Source organism: Asterias amurensis, chromosome 12 (genome assembly GCF_032118995.1).
Source record: "Asterias amurensis chromosome 12, ASM3211899v1".
NCBI lineage: Eukaryota > Metazoa > Echinodermata > Asteroidea > Forcipulatida > Asteriidae > Asterias > Asterias amurensis.
Window position 1 is genome coordinate 13837421 of NC_092659.1, and position 18651 is coordinate 13856071.

The 18651-nt window shown below is 40.3% G+C and overlaps 1 protein-coding gene and 1 non-coding gene across 2 annotated transcripts in view; one reads left to right on the forward strand and one right to left on the reverse strand.

The window, feature by feature from the left end:
* LOC139944882 (mediator of RNA polymerase II transcription subunit 14-like) overlaps nt 1–18651 on the forward strand; it is a 44679-nt gene that overhangs the window by 13450 nt on the left and 12578 nt on the right. Inside the window, exons 17-31 of the mRNA XM_071942033.1 lie at nt 1454–1532; nt 1930–2092; nt 3224–3437; nt 4890–4921; nt 6251–6379; nt 7353–7429; nt 8276–8387; nt 9679–9727; nt 10898–11023; nt 11962–12053; nt 13446–13595; nt 14474–14551; nt 16717–16840; nt 17935–18017; nt 18152–18415. Of these exons, the coding sequence (XP_071798134.1) occupies nt 1454–1532; nt 1930–2092; nt 3224–3437; nt 4890–4921; nt 6251–6379; nt 7353–7429; nt 8276–8387; nt 9679–9727; nt 10898–11023; nt 11962–12053; nt 13446–13595; nt 14474–14551; nt 16717–16840; nt 17935–18017; nt 18152–18415 (1772 nt within the window). The remainder of the gene's footprint in view (nt 1–1453; nt 1533–1929; nt 2093–3223; nt 3438–4889; nt 4922–6250; nt 6380–7352; nt 7430–8275; nt 8388–9678; nt 9728–10897; nt 11024–11961; nt 12054–13445; nt 13596–14473; nt 14552–16716; nt 16841–17934; nt 18018–18151; nt 18416–18651) is intronic.
* Nucleotides 2853–2925, reverse strand: Trnad-guc (transfer RNA aspartic acid (anticodon GUC)). The gene has a single exon. It is a non-coding gene; the product is annotated as a tRNA-Asp (tRNA).

Below are 18651 nucleotides of genomic sequence, written 5' to 3' on the forward strand. Positions count from 1 at the left end.
TGTCTAACCATTCAATATCTTCTCTGTGATTTGGAATGAATGATAAACTAAGCCAGCCTTCAATATGATATCGTATGGAGAATGTGTACACAGTCAACCCTCCTACTGTCTAACCATTCAATATCTTCTCTGTGATTTGGAATGAATGATAACTAAAAAAGCCAGCCTTCAATATGATATCATATTGAGAATGTGTACACAGTCAACCCTCCTACTGTCTAACCATTCAATATCTTCTCTGTGATTTGGAATGAATGATAAACTAAGCCAGCCTTCAATATGATATTGTATGGAGAATGTGTACACAGTCAACCCTCCTACTGTCTAACCATTCAATATCTTCTCTGTGATTTGGAATGAATGATAAACTAAGCCAGCCTTCAATATGATATCATATTGAGAATGTGTACACAGTCAACCCTCCTACTGTCTAACCATTCAATATCTTCTCTGTGATTTGGAATGAATGATAAACTAAGCCAGCCTTCAATATGATATCATATTGAGAATGTGTACACAGTCAACCCTCCTACTGTCTAACCATTCAATATCTTCTCTGTGATTTGGAATGAATGATAAACTAAGCCAGCCTTCAATATGATATCATGATGAATGCATCCACACAGTACACAGTCAACCCTCCTACTGTCTGACCATCCAATGTCATCCACCATGGTTTTCAATATTAGAAAAACTATGCCAGCCTGCACTATGATGTTATGTGATGAATGCAATATGTGATGAATACACACACATTCTCAAATATTCATAATAATAATAATAATAATAGCGGCTTCGTATGTAGCGCTCAGATCCGTCACGCAGTGACGCTCATGGCGCTTCAAAATTATTACCCCTGGTTACTGGGCTTTAAATCATTCCTTAAACCATCTCACCTCCCTGGGGAGTATACAGCCCGTGCCTCCAAATATGTAGCGCACTAAACTAATCAATCACAAGAACCAACTCTGCCTGCCCTCACAGGTACCCATTTACCCCTGGGTGGAGAGCAGCTTATGGTTAGGTGTCTTACTCAAGGACACAAGTGTCACGACCGGGATTCGAACCCACACTCTGCTGAACAGAAACATCAGAGCTTGAGTTCGGTCCTTTTATCCGCTTGGCCATGACACCCCCATCCTTGTAAAGCATTCTTTTGTTCTTTCCCTTGTCCCTGCACTTAACAGTTTCCATAGACTTTGTACACAAATTTCCTTCTGGAGCACCCCAGTCTTACAAATTTCCCTTTTGTTTTGCCTGTTTTGTTTTGTCTTTGGTCTCCGTAAGGTACCAAATATGTTCTGTGCATACATGTATGTAGCTGTAAAACAATACACAGCCTGTGCCTTCACACACAGCCTGTGTAATTGAATGGTTTCAAGTTGTTAGGTACTGCAAAAAGTGACACAAGAGTAGGAGGGTTAATCATGGATACTTTTGTTTTCGCCCCCAGATTCCTTCTTACTGGAAGAATTGGAGTATTGTCTCAACTCAGAGTTCAGCAAACTCTACCAGTATATATCTAAGATACGGTAAGGTCATCTCTAATGAGAATAGACTTTTATCATGCTGCCTCCATCTTGGTCATGTTCCCTGTATCTAACAACAGTAATGAATGCTAATAATCACTTTGCAAATAGGAACCAGACTATTTTGTTCTTCCAGCCTCAGTTTGGTTACTTTGATATCAATGGGAGAAATTCAAGATGGCTGCACCGTGATAAAGGTCTATAGTTAATAGAAGACAATTTTTAGACTGCGCCCTTTCTTATGGTTGAAATGAACATTCTGTATGGGAATGCACGCTTTTAAAACTGTTTAAGTTTAATGTAAATCTGTGGACATTGTGTAAAAAGTCCCAGACCTTCTAAACACTGTCTCTGGCTCAATGATTTACATGTTTGATCCTTTATCCGATCTCTGCCTTAGATACATGCTGAGTATGTACCACTGCAAGCAGTCTATACTACAGCTGCCGTGTACATGTTCTGAAAAGCTCCCTCTAGTGTCCATCTCTGAAGAGCACCCCCTCGCCAAGCTGTCGCAGAACCGACTGTACATCCGTCTCATAAAGCACAAAAATTACTATGTGGTAAGTTGTGCAGACAATTTCTGAATGTCATCCCTGAACAAATATATTGACAAAATAGGGAGACCTCAAACTTAGGGCTAGATAGCTCAGTTGGTAGAGCATCATCGCTTTAATCCGCTTGTCATTGGTTCAAATCTGGCTCTAGTAAATTTGTCTTTGTTCAACCCCAAAACAAGAAAAACCTATGTTTTATTTGGTTTGTGGTAACACTTACATGTAGTGTAAATTAACTAGCTGGTTAGATTATGTTCTTTGGAGATCTTGTCTTGCTATATATATTCTACTACTGCGGAGTTGATTTTTCAGAAGCAGAATATACAGCATGTACAGGGGCTCAAGACAAGTTCTCAAAAGAACATAATCTACCCCGCTAGTAGATATGCACAAGGTGTTACCGCAAATGAAATATACATTGATACTTAACCATGCAATGCCTCAAATCCCATATGCATGTATCTCTGTTTTCAGGCCTGTACAATCTCCATTGATTTTTCCCCGCTTTTTTCCATTATTTTTTTTGTTTCATTATATAAGCTTTGCATTCCTTTTATAAGTTTGCAACAATAATGTACAGCTACAACAATGCGAATTAAGGCTAGTTACTGGATTTATCCGACCAGCGTAAATGCGTGATGCGCGCTCACTTGAATTTGCATGATCATTCTTTTTTTTAGGGTCCACTCACAGGCCTGTTAGCACCGACGACAAAATATATCCTCAATAATATTATAGTAATGATTTTGGGGGTTGAACAAAGAATTGACTAGAGTTGGATTCGAACCAACGACCTCCGGATTGACGTGCCGGCGCTCTACCAACTGAGCTATCTAGCCCTATATTGGTGGTGTCCCTATTTTGTCAATATCTTTGTTCGGGGGTGCCAGTCAGAAGCCATACAACCGTTAACTGCCGTGTAGCCAGGGATCACACCCAAATTTTGATACAACCTGGGAAGCGGCAGTCAGGGGATCACCTTAAGGGAATGCGACTTTTAGTCAACTCTTTGTTCAACCCCAAAAATCATTTCAAAATTTACCCAGTCAGTTTCCCTTGTGGTTTATATTGATGTCTAATATTATAGTAATAACAATAACTTCAGTTGATCAATATATATTTGTTTTAATACTGAAGGTCGTGGAATTCAACAACAGTAAGAACCAGAACCAACTGCAGACCAGGTACTACCTGTTCCATACCAAGAAGGCCCCGTTCTATGACCAGGCCAGCGGGGGTGAAACACCTTCCCAGACTGAAGGAGAGACGGGGAACACCTTCTTAGAACCCCTCAGCCTTGTGCCCCTTGATGCCAAGAGCTGCACCCACGGCCCAGACACGGTCATAGAAGGTAAGTTAAGCTCTCTTATGGCTTGAGTTTTTAGATATCTTTAATCATGTCGAGGCTTAATAATAGTAATAACCATCTATACTATAATAGCGCTTAAATCGCATGGGCGCCGCCATGTTGTTTTCACGTCAAGTGGTGCCCGCACCCTGCTAAAATGATGCGTCCTGGGGTAAATTTCGGGAAACTCGTGGGTCGGGGGCATGTGTTGTTTGTGACGTCGTAGTCAAATCGCGAGCGTGCAGTAACTTTGGGATTGAGGGCAGGCGTCCTTTGTGATGTCACAGTCACAGCGCAACAACCAGGCTTCGCGCGTACATACAGTAATAATAATGACATGTAATGCTTACATATTAAATCCTGCTGGGTGTTCAAGGTGCGGTAAAGCAAAAACAATTAAAAGAAAAACAGACTCAACTAAATTAGTCCTTGAAAACCTGTGACATAAGATCAGTTGTGCGAAGAGATTTGAATCTTGCGGTACAAAGACAAGATCCAAGATTAAGCGGTAGAGAGTTCCAGATGCATGGCGCGGCTGAAGAAAAAAGACCTGTTGACCCAGGAGTGTCGAGACTTGAGATCATTTCGGAGAAGCATGGAACTAGATCGAAGATTCCTTGACGGAGTGAAAACTAGAAGTAGTTCTGGGATATAGTGGGGAACCTTGCCGTTAATTGTCTGCTTTGAGGAAGGGTTATAGATTGGTGAATACTTAATTACCCTAAACACTGACTTGGTGAGAAGCACTGCAGCTGTTGATAGTACAAGCTATTTTGAGAAAGGATTCACTTTGAGTTTGAGGGAAATATTATTTGGATAATTTTGCAGCCCAAAACATTTGAATTTGATTCGTTTCTTAGATTTCTAAAGGGTTGGTGTCTGTTTGCGAAAGTTGCAACCAGAGAAATGTGACCTGCTCTAATGAGTAATATCGAATAAATTTCATTTTTGCGTTTATCATCCTAATCCAAACAAGCAAATCTTAACATTTTAAATACAAAAACATGGCTCAGAAATCGTATGTTTTTGCATCTTTATTAATCTTAAGATGAAAAGGTAAGACCACAGCAAGTTTAATCAAAATTTAGGCAACCTAAAAGTGCAGAAATTAAAAATAATAAAAAAATCAATAATTTTCAATAATTTACTGTTATGATTATGTTGGGTGTCAGATTACACGAAACGAGACTTTACTCGATATTCCTCATTATGACAGAGCGGGTCACATATGGTTGGTATTCGCTATCGCCTCGATGTGGATGGTTTCAACGTTGTTGTGAACAATAGAGTGAAAGTTTTTTGCCGTTTTCTTGACAAGCTGAAACTTCCACTTGTGACTTTGATTGTATCTTTCTTGATAATTTTGCCCGTTGGATTGACAATTTGGATTTCTTGACAATTTGGATTGGATTGGGGTTTAAAAGAAATTCTAATGCTCTTTTTTTAACCTTTCAGCTGAAGAGTGTGGGCGTCTGAAGAAAAGGAAGGTAAGTTACCAAAATTTCATCAAATTTGTTATTGGTAAAACTAGATTTTTGGCAGGATCTGAAAGCACAAAGTTTGCAGTACTCAGGGTGAAACTAAAATAACATGCTTTATCCATGCTGCAATTATCAGGCTTGCACCCGATCAGCTGATTTTTTCAAATTTATTTATACTAAAAGTTAAAACCAAAATCCAAAAAAACAAAAACTGTCAACCAAAGAGAGAAAAACTGTAGAATGTTTGAGTGTGGTTGACCATTTCCTCTAATACTGCAAGGTTCTATGGTTGTCAGTACTGCACAGCAAAATCAACCATGCTTAGCATGAAGCCAGGCAAACCAATCTTATCAGAGGTTAAAGGGTTTGCCTGAGTTTAATGGATTCAGTACTGCACAGCCAAACCAACCATGCTTAACACTATGCCGGGCAAACTAATTTTAACAGAGTCTGAAGGTTTCGTCTGGGTTTGATGGATCCAGTACTGCACAGCTAAATTAACCATGATTAGCATTGAGCCAGGCATACCAATATTATCAGAGTCTGAAGGTTTTGCCAGAGTTTAATGGATTCAGTACTGCACAGCCAAACCAACCATGCTTAACACTAAGCTAAATCAACCATGATTAGCATTGAGCCAGGCATACCAATCTTATCAGAGTCTGAAGGTTTTGCCAGAGTTTAATGGATTCAGTACTGCACAGCCAAACCAACCATGCTTAACACTAAGCTAAATCAACCATGATTAGCATTGAGCCAGGCATACCAATCTTATCAGAGTCTGAAGGTTTTGCCCGAGTTTAATGGATTTAGTACTGCACAGCCAAACCAACCATGCTTAACACTAAGCTAAATCAACCATGATTAGCATTGAGCCAGGCATACCAATCTTATCACAGTCTAAAGGTTTTGCCTGATTTTGATGGATTCAGTTCTGTACAACCAAACCAAGCATGCTTAGCATGAAACAGGCATACAATTGTTATCAGAGTCTCAAGGTTTTCCAAAATTTGATGGATTCAGTACTGCACAGCCAAACCAACCATGCTTGATTTTAGCACGGAGCCAGGCTTACCAATCTTATCAGAGTTTAAAAATGTTGCTTGAGTTTGATGGATTCAGCACCACACAGGAAAACCATGCTTGTTACCACACATTGTTTAAGGGTAGGACCAAAACTGATTTCTATTTTTTTATAAAACATATTTGAATAGTTTTTCCTAGGGGATTCATGATTGAGTTCAAATTTCAATAAAGCAACAACAGTTGTTCAGACTCAAGTGACACCTTAGATTTATTGTCATTTATTGTCGCCTATGCCCACTTTTCTGACAGCTCGGATCATCGTTGGTGAGTTTCAAGAAGCAGCGGATGAGTAGATACTGCGAGTATTTCCAGCGAGAGTTGGCTCACATCATCGCACTCTGTGATCGTAGAATACCCTTCATTTCACTCTGTGAAGAGGTAAGTGGTTTCTCTTGGCCTAGCTTCATCAATATTACAGGGCAGGTATACTTTAGGTAATCACTCTTAAAGGCAGTGGACACTATTGGTAATTACTCAAAATAGTTATTAACATAAAACCTTACTTGGTAACGAGTAATGGGAAGAGGTTGGTGGTATAAAACATTGTGAGAAACGGCTCCCTCTGAAGTGGAGTAGTTCTCGAGAAAGAAGTAATTTGCCATGAATTTGATTTTGAGACCTCAGATTTAGAATTTGAGGTCTCGAAATCAAGCATCTAAAAGCACACAACTCCGTGTGACCAGAGTGTTTTTTTCTTTCATTACTATCTCGCAACTTCGATAACCAATTGAGCTCAAATTTTCACAGGTTGGTTATTTTGTGCATATGTTGAGATACAGCAAGTGAGAAGACATGTCTTTGACAAATACCAATAGTGTCCACTGCCTTTAAAAAGATTGGCAATAATATATTCAGTTGAGCGAGAGGTTGTCTTCAGTCGACGGCTTTTCGGGAAACTCTGATGGTTTGCCTTCCATGCATCCCGGTCCAGCATCAGTGTCCTAAGCTCAGTTGCTTCTAGTTGTGTTGCGTCCTTCTATTTTTCAGCTGATCTATGAAAGAAAGTCTCCTCCTGACCTTGCTCTTGTTTCCATCGACGGGTTCCCAAAGAACTAGGGGGCTCACAGCTAGCTCTAGATGGTGGACACAGTGGCCAGCCAGCCTCATCTTTTATTCCCTGATCTTGACAGATACTCTTGGTAGGGCATCGTAGAGCTGGGAGTTGGGCATATGGTCTTCCCAGTGCACATCAAGGGCCATCCGAAGTAATCTTGTATAGACGCCGTCTAGTGCTCTTTCTTGATTGGCTAGAAGTACAGCATCTTTCGATGGAATAAAGCATTTTGAGATCCATTTCAAGGTTGCAATTAAGGTCAATACATTTACACTGACCTACTTTCTCAAATTTCAGCTTGTTGATCAAAACCTACCATTCCAGGGAGTGCAAGTGGAGGCTGACGGCATTGGACTAGTACTTAAACTATGCAGGTAAGAACTAGGTCTGGTGCTAACCATTAGTCCCTTTGCAATGAAAACATGCATGCATGGTTTATGTTATGGACTGGTACTTAAACTCTGCAGGTATGAACTAGGTCTGGTGCTAACCATTAGTCCCTTTGCAATGAAAACATGCATGCATGGTTTATGTTATGGACTGGTACTTAAACTCTGCAGGTATGAACTAGGTCTGGTGCTAACCATTAGTCCCTTTGCAATGAAAACATGCATGCATGGTTTATGTTATGGACTGGTACTTAAACTCCGCAGGTAAGAACTAGGTCGGATGCTAACCATTTAGTCCATTTGTAATTTAATCTCGCTTCTCTTCACCCATGCATATAAATGGGTACCGAACTCAAACTCTGGTGTTTCTGATCAACAGAGTGTGGGTTCGAATCCCCAGCCGTGACATTTGTGTCCTAAAGCAAGACACTTTAGCTATTGCTTCGTCCTTAGGATGGGACGTAAAGCCGTTGGTCCCATGTGTTGTGTAACGCATGTAAAAGAACCCAGTGCACTTTTCAAAAAGAGAAGGGGTTCGTCCCGGTGTTCCTGGCTGTGGCTGCTAAATGCACCGTAGCACCTTGTAAACCCTTATAAGGTGCTACATAATTGGGTCTCAGAATTCATATCTTTCAATAACCTCTCTTTCTTTGTAAATGTTTACTAACCGCATTGAGTTTCATATTATTATCTATGAAGATATTGTGTATGAAAACTTGATCCTTAATTTTGGCCTAGAGGTAGAGAAGAAGGTTTGATTGAATGGCCTTTTTTGGAGGCAATAACTCATGTGTATTGAGAAGTTGATAGGATGTAAACTTTGTGTTTTAGTTTACCGGCCACGAGCAGTATTTCTGAAGAAACTCGGACGGCAGTGTGTAACGCTCTACTGGAGTGCTCGTTCAGACTGCTGGGCAGGAACCATTTACACTGGCAAGTTCAGGTAAGATCAATTGATTGTTACTTATAGAATAAAAGAGTTGGGACCACGGTCTAATAAGCAGCCGTTTACAGGATCGTAGCCTTGTGATAAAGGACCGAACCGAAGCTACAACTCTGCAAGGTTTGAAATGGCTATTTAACCTTTCAACTGAGTCATTACTATTTTGTGAAAGAAGGCGAGGTCCTTTATCGCGTGGCAACAACCCTGTTTTTAAATAAGGGAATAAAAGGGCAGCGACAACTTCTTAATCGGCCGTTTAAAACCGGCAGGGTCGTGGCCATGCGATAAAGGCCTGAGCCGAGGGTGAGGGCCTTTATCACACTACCACGACCCTGCAAGGTTTTAAATGGCCGATTATGAATGAGTCTACTTTTTTATTCCCATTCATAAATGCCATTTCGGGTAAAAAGATGTAATAAAGTAGGAAACTCTGTAAAAACTTATTTGTTTCCCAATGTCTAGCTCTGTATGTGTGGTGCATTTTTATGAGACAGTTTTAGGATATGTATTTGTGCGCGTAATGCATCCTCGTATCCATGGGCTAAAACGGCACGGCGAGATCAATCACCCCCTGGGAACGAGGTTGTAAGCTAACCCGCACAATGCTATCCGATAACAACCGGTTATAAACGTCTCCAGCTGGTCATTATCAACCATTGAAACACCCTCACGTGATGCGCTCTCCACCAATAGGAATAGCGAAACTATCTGGGGTATTTATGAATGGTTGTTTAAGACAGAGTCATCAGTCTTCCGTGAAAGACACGGCTGTAACCCTGCAAGGTTTCAAGTAGCTGTTTAAAACCAAGCCACAACTCTTGCATTCACATTTCTTCATAAACCAGTTTTTACCAGTTTATGTCTCCATATAGCAGTTTACCCAATGCTTATTACAGGCATGCAACTACTCCGTGTTTCTGCGGAATTCCGCGTTTTTTTTTTTTTTTAAACGTGAAAAAAAGGGGAAAAAAAATTAATTTTGTTCGCCTAATATATGCCTGGCAACAACAGTGTACAACTACAATCATGTAAAATAAGCCTAGTACATGCTAACAATGCACCTAAGAGCATAATAAACCTCAACATTTTCTAGGGTACCATTGTGGGTATCATGTCCCGTGGCGTTTCGGCTGCCTCGCTCCGCACTTGCGTTGTGCCTTTTAAGATTTTCCTCTTCTTTTTCAACGGGCAGTTGCATGCCTGTTATTAGTGGGGGGCTACACTTTATCTGACATTGTGCTGTGCGGTTTTAAGACCATTGAATTTTGTTGATGTTTATTTTGTTCCATAGCTTCTTTTTGGCAACTGTCCTGTTAAAAGCACGTTACCAAGGGAACAAGGTATGCAAACTAATTATATTTATTACTATTTATGTTATATTCATACATCGATGTGTGTTAAGCACTGTGTACTATGTACTTTCCCAAGTCCAGTGAAAAAAAGAAAGTTGGTGTGTGGGTAATTTAAAGCCAATGGACACTTTCGGTAAACAGTTTTATCCAAGGCCCACACTTTGTGTATCACAACTTATATTTAAAATAATAAACCTGTGAAAATTTAGGCTCAATCGGTGATCAGAGTCGGGAGAAAATAACGGGAAAACCCACCTTTGTTTCCACACATGTGTTTGATATTGTTTTAATGTTTTCTCAAAAAGTAAAGCATTTCATGGAATAATATTTCAAGAGAAGTCTTTCACCATTACCTTCTTTAAACCCTGCAAGTTATTTGTAAATCTGTGGACTTTTTTTTCTCTTTCTGTTCTGAAAGTGTCCAATGGCTTTAACAAACAATATATTGTTTATCCTTGATATAAGTTTAGCTTCTATTAACATTTAATGCTAATTTTTGCATCTATTCAATCAAAGTGGTACCCGCTACCAATGATTTGAACTGCCTCTAGCAATCGGGCTAGCTCAGTGGCCAAGTGGTAAAACATCTGCTCTAGTAATGCAAAGGTTGTGGGTTCGAATCCCACCAGAGTGATTTGCCTGAGGATTTTTGTTCATGGAACTCAGGAAAATACTGAGTATCCATTGCTTAACACATCATCGGTGTAAGGGAAAAAACTATTAATACTATTACGTGTATTCAGAAAGCACAGCCGATGGGCATATTAAAGCACTCATTATTTTGAATTGAATAGTAATTTTAGTGATGAAACATTGTTTTCGTGTATTGAAAAGTAGTTTTAAAACATTAAAGTCGTCACATCAACCTTATAATATTATCAAATGTACACGGGTCTTTTTGCAACAAGGGTCTTTTTTTTTTTCTTTTTTTTCTCTTGCAACTTCGACCTTCAATTGAGTTCAAATTTTCACAGGTTTGTTATTTTATGCATTATATGTTGAGATACACCAGGTGAGAAGACTGGTTTTTGACATTTACTGAAGGTGTCCAGTGCCTTTAAAGGCATATTTTAAGCAATGGCTTTTGTTGTTCAAACATATACACATAGTTGTCTTCTGAATTTTTTTGTTTGTCTTAATATTTTCTTGATTTGACAGGTCCAGCACGATGTATGTACCTGAGTTACGAGTTAACCAGTCCCATAGTCAAGCAGTTACTTCATGACTGGAAGGCGGTTGGTCTGCTGTACCAACCTGTACTGGAACTGGCAACGGTCATCAACGGTAACCCAACAGCTGTCTTTACTTCTGTGCACATTTGAGTGTGTTGTACCAGTGAACATTTTCTAGCCATCTAAATGCCCTTCCCTAACCATCTTACCTAGTCCATGTTGTCTTACATGTACCTCTTAACGTGTTTTGTTCGCTGTTTCCCTGCTTTTAACCCCTCCCTTACTCATGGCATTAATAACGAAAACATTACACCCTAACCCCATTTCCCATTCAATCTTTTTTCAAGCTTCCCCAATCCTGCTTCAAACCCTACTTTTTATCTTGTTTTCATAGACAAAAACAGCAGTACAAAATACTGTTCCCTGACACTGCCAATTTCAGCCCAATCTGCCATTAGGGTGCTATCCAAAGCGCTTTGAGATGCCTTCGGGTGTACATTTATAAAGTCAACTATTGTTATTATTAAAGGCACTGGATACTATTGGTAATTACTCAAAATAATTGTAAGCAGAAAAACTTACTTGTTAATGAACAATGGATAGGAGAGCTGTTGATTGTATAAAACATTGTGAAAAACAAAGTAAGAAGTAATTTCGCACTTAAATATTTGAGTTTGATTTTGAGAACTCAAAATTAGATTTTGAGCTCTCGAAATCAAGCATATGAAAGCACACAACTTCGTGTGACCATGGTGTTTTTTCTTTCATTAGTATCTGGCAACTTCGACGACCAATTGAGTTTAAATTTGCACAGGTTTGTACATTTTGTGCATACGTGTATGTTGAGATACAGCAAGTGGGAAGACTGGTCTTTGACAATTACCAATAGTGTCCAGTGTCTTTAAACCTAAGTTGAGTATCTACATGTACTTATTCTGCTTCTGTTCTGTTTTCAACACTAGTCGCACTAGTCGCTCAGTCCTGATTGTTACTAATGGTATCAGAAGGAAAATATGATGTGATGCTTTTACCCAAATTTCTTTATGACAGATCCCGATCAACCACTGAGCTCTCTTGTTGAAGTCCGTAGCTACACGTACCAGAAATTGACGCTGCAGTACGGCAAAGACAAAACCAACACGGTGAGTCTTTGTAGATTTGGTTTGCAATGACACCATGTGTATATCTTCTTGCTAGGTAGATTATTTACTTTTGAGAACTTGTCTTGCTTTATCTTCTGCTACCGCGGAGTTAGTAGGTTTTTCAGAATGCAGGAGACTTCCTAGTTTTAGAAAGTATGGTAGGACATTAGACGGTATGAAATCGGCCAGTACTACTACCTCGCTTTGTGAATCGAGTGGACTTCTTGTTATTAACTTCTCTTCAGTGGAGTGAGTTCTTGATATTGGTGTCAACATTTTGACTAGCTTGCTTTAGCCATCGTCAGGAGATTGAAGAGTGTTATTGTCAAACTCTATTGCCATCTCTTTCTGGCTCAAATTATATCTTGATCTCTTCAATATCTCATCGATATGGGCGACTTACAACACAGTGCGCCCTCTACAGGCCATTAGCAGTCAATTTAAAGTAACCACACTGGTAGACTGGTCCCCTGTCTTTATCCATAAGTATTAAGACAGGCACTGAGCTTACAAGCCCAATGATTTCATTGGATACAATGATTTCATTGGATAAACCTGCAGTGATGTAAGCTTTCCATATCTGTGTTTGATACTGCAGCTAGATTTGTAGACTGGTCCCCTGTCTTTATCCACAAGGATTAAGGCACGCACTGGGTTTACAAGCCCAATGATTTCATTGGATACAATGATTTCATTGGATAAACCTGCAGTGATGTGTTTATGATCTGTGTTATGATACTGCAGCTAGATTTGTAGACTGGTCCCCTGTCTTTATCCACAAGGATTAAGGCACGCACTGGGTTTACAAGCCCAATGATTTCATTGGATACAATGATTTCATTCAATAAACATGCAGTGACGTAAGCTTTCCATATCTGGGTTATGATACTGCAGCTAAATTTGTAGACTGGTCCCACTGTCTTTATCAACAAGGATTAAGGCACGCACTGGTCTTACAAGCTCATTGATTTCATTGGATACGATGATTTCATTGGATAAACCAGCAGTGATGTAATAAGCTTTCCATATCTGTGTTATGATTGGTCCGAGGTGATGTAATTTGCCAGCTTGCACTTTCAATAGTCTGAGTGAAGCGTATGAGTGCATAATGTTGTGTAAATTTGTACATCATATAGTGTTGTTTGATTCATTCACTTTGTAATGTGTGTACCGTACATGTGTGTATGAATTGCTGTGAATCTCCATGTGAAATGAATGCGAGGTCAAAGGTTCATTTGGCAATATCCGATCTGGCGTTATTCATAACCCTCAAAGTATGCCGTCAGACATGCTCAGACATGTGCTTCGAATGCACACCCTTGTAGTCAAGTTTTCTTTGTTCATCCCAACTTATTTTGTTCAATTTTTCTGACCTCCCCCCCCCCCCCCCAGGTGACAATTGTTGGTGATTCCAGGGAGTCCAAGTTCCACCTGTTGTTGGCTGTTGTTGGGTCGGCCACAGCGTCCAACAGCCACATGCTGGTACATCATCAACTCCAACATGAGTTTAATTCACACCGTAGCCTTGTCAGGCTAATGCAGGTAGGAATCAAACCATGAGCTACATCGTTCAAAAGCCAGTAGGGGCGTGTCATGACAACCCTGTTTAAAGGGGCTGGGTACTTTTTGTAGGAGACAAAACACAATGTCCACAGATTGACATTAAACTTACACAGTTTGAAGATAATGGTGGTAGAAAGCTTCCCTTAAAATAATACTTGCTGAGGTGTTGTTGTATAATAGATGTTAAATTTGCATCGGGGATAAAGAATATTAATTTTGGTTTTTTACCCACACACCGATGTGTGTTAGCACTGTATACTCAGTACTTCCTGAGTCCTGTTAAAAAATATCACAGGCATGTTACTCGGGTGGGATTCGAACCCACGACCCTTGCAATTCTAGAGCAGTGTCTTACCAACTAGACTACCGAGGTTGCCCGGTAGCTAGAGGCAGTTCGAATCCTATGTTTTGGCAGCGGGTACCGCAACGATATAATAGATGTTAAATTTGCATCGGGGATAAAGAATATTAATTTTGTTTTTTTTGAGGTGTTGTAGTGTTTGAGAAATGAGTAAAACAAGTCACAATTTTTTTTTTTTCTCGGTTATTATTGTGACATTTTTCTCAAAAACTTCAGCACCTCGGCAAATAATATTTTAAGGTAAGCTTTCTACTATCATTAACCTGTCCCTTTCAATGTTGGTTCCATTTGGTGGTCTTCTTCTACATTACTGTCAACATTGAGTGGGGGGACGGGGGGCGGGGGAGGCAATGTTTATTGTCAATGGGAAGTGGACAGGGAATAGTTTTATATAACGTTAGGAATGGGTGGCCCAAGCATGTTGGCCGGGATTGTAGTTTGGGTATATAAATTACAACAAAATAATTCTCAACAAATGATTTCTTCTTCCTTGCAGAACATGTGTGACAGTCAGCTTTTGTTACAAGCCATCAGTAAGCTGCCCATAACGCCAGCCCTAGGTCTATCACCACAGGTAAACAAGCATTATCATCAGTATAATGTCCTCTTAAGACCATGTCACTCCAGGAAAATTACAGGCAACCAGTTCCAGGAATTTCCATAAAAGAAGGTCATTTCCATTTCAATGTTCACATGTTTTTTCTTTTTGATCAAAAGACAATGTTTTAAAATGTACTCGTGTGCTACCAAAGTGGCCCTGTAGCATGCACTGTAGTTGGTTGCTTCCAAGTTGCCTGTAAAAGTTGCGTCATGTGACAACACCCTTAAAGGCCATGTCACACAAGGCAGTTTATGGGCAACCAGTTCCAGGCAATCTCCGAGAAGAAAACACATTCCCATTTCACATTTTTTCTTTTGCGGATCAAAAGACAATGTTTTAAACCTGACTCATGCGCTACCAAGGTGGCCCTGTAACATGCACTGTAGTTGGTTGCCTTCAAGTTGCTTGTAAAAGTTGCCTCGTGTGAGAATGCCCTTAGACTAAATTAGCCAGCCACTGTGAAACTTTCGGTAAGGAAACAATGGGAGGTACAAAGGATGTACACTGTGTAGCCTGAGCATCTGGCGTCACATTCCGAGGCTTGTGAATTATGCTAGAGGTTTGCATTGAGCCTACGTCAATTTCCACCCATAATACACATAAACAATATAAACGCAACATGCAGATGACCGAAAGTACAGTGCCAAACATCACCTCAGACCAGTCAACACAGATATGGAAAGCTTTCGCCACTGCATGTTTATCCAATAAAATCATTGTATCTGATGAAATCACTTGTTCTTAGAAACCAATACCTGTTTACACAGGATGGGACCATGAGAATGTTAGATCTCTTCTAGAGGGCGCCCTGCTTCAGTGATGCCATATTGTTAATAATAAAAACAAATTCGTATAAAGCGCATTTCACAATAACCGTATCGATGCGCTTTACATTAGTGCCCTGGTCATAGGGCCAATGACATCCTTTTTTTAATGTTTCTCAGCTCCCTTGGGAGTATACAACCTGGGCAACCATTTAGATCACTCCAAAGACTTTTTCATTCACAATATCAACCTCCCTCGCAGGTACCCATTTATACCCCTGGGTGAAGAGAAGCAATTATAGTAAAGTATCTTGCTCAAGGACACAAGTGTCACGACTGGGATTGGAACCGACACTCTAGTGACTTAGCACCAGAACTTGAATTTGATGCTCTTAACCACTTGGCCATGACACTCCATCATGTCCATAAAGTCTATTGACCCCTTGCACCAATGACACACATGTCTGATGTCTGCCAGTCTCACCATTTTGTGACGAAGTTCACAAAAGTGTTTAATAAATGCTGTCGCTTAAAGGCCTTGGCCAAGCTCGTGCAAGGACTGTGGTTGACCATAGTTCGGCTAAGTTAGCCCAAACTTTGTCTATAGTAGGCGATAGTTAGTCTACTCTATAGATGGATTGCAACACGCGTCATTGACCGCCATATTTGATGTAAAACAATGGGAAAATGTAAGCAAGTGCGCGCTACGCACGACTCTTAGCCAATGATGGCTCTTCACGCGTGCCCAATTCATCAAAGATGGCGGCCAATCAGACAGATTGCAATCCATCTATTGGCTTATTTGGAACCAGCCTACCGGGCATGATTGCCATGGCTGGTTATCGATAGTCTTTTTCATCGCACAGTGCAGAGTGGACCAGTTATTGGAAAATGGTACGATACGTAAGTCGTTGGTCTCATTGACATGGCATGACTGAAGCCGTTAGCGCAACACCTTGTGCAGGCCATGCCCAACGTACAGCACTTAATTGTTTATATAATATAGTTAAACTGTTTGAACATTTATGCCGGGCCTTTGTTTTTGTGATTTGTTTTTATATTTTCACTATGTATTTTCTATTGTAAAGATTTTTAATAATTATTGTAATATTTGTAACTACTGTGAATTATGTCGCAATTCAGCAGTATGCTGCGATGACAATTTTAAATAAATAAACCATTTGTAAACCATTTATATAAAACAACCACGAGTTAACCATTGGTCCCTGCATTAACATTGGCCCCTAGAAAGCAGTGAAAGCTCAAATTCTCATTCTTTTTTTTTTTTTTTTTGGGGGGGGGGTTGCTGGTTTCTTTTGGCAGTAAGCACCACATGTCATTCTGATAATTGTCTTTTTCTCTTCCTGGATGCAGGCTTCAACTCCAGCTCATATGTTTGTAATCATTCCCCAGTCCAGCATTCACATCAGAGTCATCTTCAGGAAGACCTACTGCCTAGATATCTTATGTAAAGGGAAAAACACTGTCACCATCCGAGGTGAGTCTGGTTCCCTGTGTGCGGTAACACTGATCCTCATTTAGACACATAAAGGGGCCTGATTATTTTTGCTTAGTTTTAAAGGGGAGGTAGTTACCTCAAGTCTCCTGACATAATAACTTTAATTCATTAAATAATGTTCAGTTCTTATAAAGTGCTTTAAAGACACTGGACAAGTTTTTTCAGGCTCTGAAGGAAAGAGTCACTGGCAACCCTGTTTACATGTATGTACACATGTAGCACTTTGTTATGGTTTACAAGATGGTGTGGTGCAAACTTACTGTACTGAACAAGGCCAGAAACCCGTTGTCTTATGCAGGCGTCAATTTGAAGCCTGGATCCACCCTTCTCGCATCGTCACCTTTCTTTACTTAAGCTATTATACATTGTAAATCTTTATCATGCTACCTTCATCTTGGTCATGTTTTGTATCAAATAACAATAGTGAACGCCAATAATCATTTTGCAATTAGGAACCAGACTATTTTGTTCTTCCAGTCACGGTTTGGAAACATTGATATCAGTGGGAGAAATTCAAGATGGCCGCACTGAGATAAAGGTCTATTACTCAAAAGGGTGGGATTTCACCACCACTTCACTCTATTCGCAAATGTGTTACTCCAGGCCTCGCCCTTTAAATTATTTCCACAGGTGAATCTTCACTTTTTTTTTTTTTTTTGCGGTCATCGCAGGCATACATGTCATACGTGCATCATTAAAAGATCAAGCGATGTAGATATTTTGCGACCTTTGAGGAGGGTGTGTCCAGGCTTCAAATTGACGTCTGCATTAGCGATCGAGCGATATACAACATAACACACGGGACCTTCAGTTTGCATCACATCCAAATGATAAAGCAATAATGGTTCAATGTCTTGATTAAGGGACGACTAGTGCCAAGACCAGGACTCAAACCCACACACTGCTGACCTGAAACACCAGAGCTTGAGTCTCGTGGTCTTATCCGCTCGGCAAAACTGTTAGGACTCCGTTTGGACTAAGCACTTGGACAAGTCGAGTGATTTGAGCATAGAGAGACTTCAATATAATTAGTATTTTACATGTTTTTTGTTTTTTTGGTATTTTTCTTCCAGACGGAGCTTACTGTCTCTTTGATGTCAGCAAGGTGGTTGAAGGCAAGGTGGTTGAAGGATTAACCCCTACTGCAAGTCTTAAGGTAATAATAGGGTGCGTTCAATTAGCTTCCCTGGGTTGACCCTGGTCTGACCCTGGTACGCTTTGACGTCATTCCAGCCTGGTTAAATAAATAAAGCTTATTATCAAGCCACACTGTTTCTTTTCTGTTTGTAGACATTTCTGGAGATGTTCGTTGACGAGTCGGTGTCCAACATGCGCCGACGCTCCGTCAATGAAGATGACAACCCGCCGTCACCCATTGGCATGGATACCGGTGACTCGTTCCTGATGTCTCAACACCACTCGGTCCCCTCTCCCATGGCTAGACTGGGCGGGGCCACATCGGGAGGGTTTGCCCATCCGATGACCCCGCCTACTGCAATTAGCACGAGTAATCCGGCCACGCCCGCTTCACCACACACATCCATGCTCTCTCAGGTAAAACAGAAAACAGCTCCCTCTTGTGATTAAGTTTAGGTCTTATTCAGGTATAACTTTGCATTTTGGTGCACACAATAAACAGCCCCCTCTAGTGAGAGTCCCTATGTACCACTGCTTTTCCTTTTTCAAAGCCAGAACCATTTTTTTGTTTCTGGGGTGCTGTATTCAGCAGTTTCTTATAAGTGATATAAAGATCCCCAAAAAGATTAAAAACTCATGCGTTGCCTGTTTTT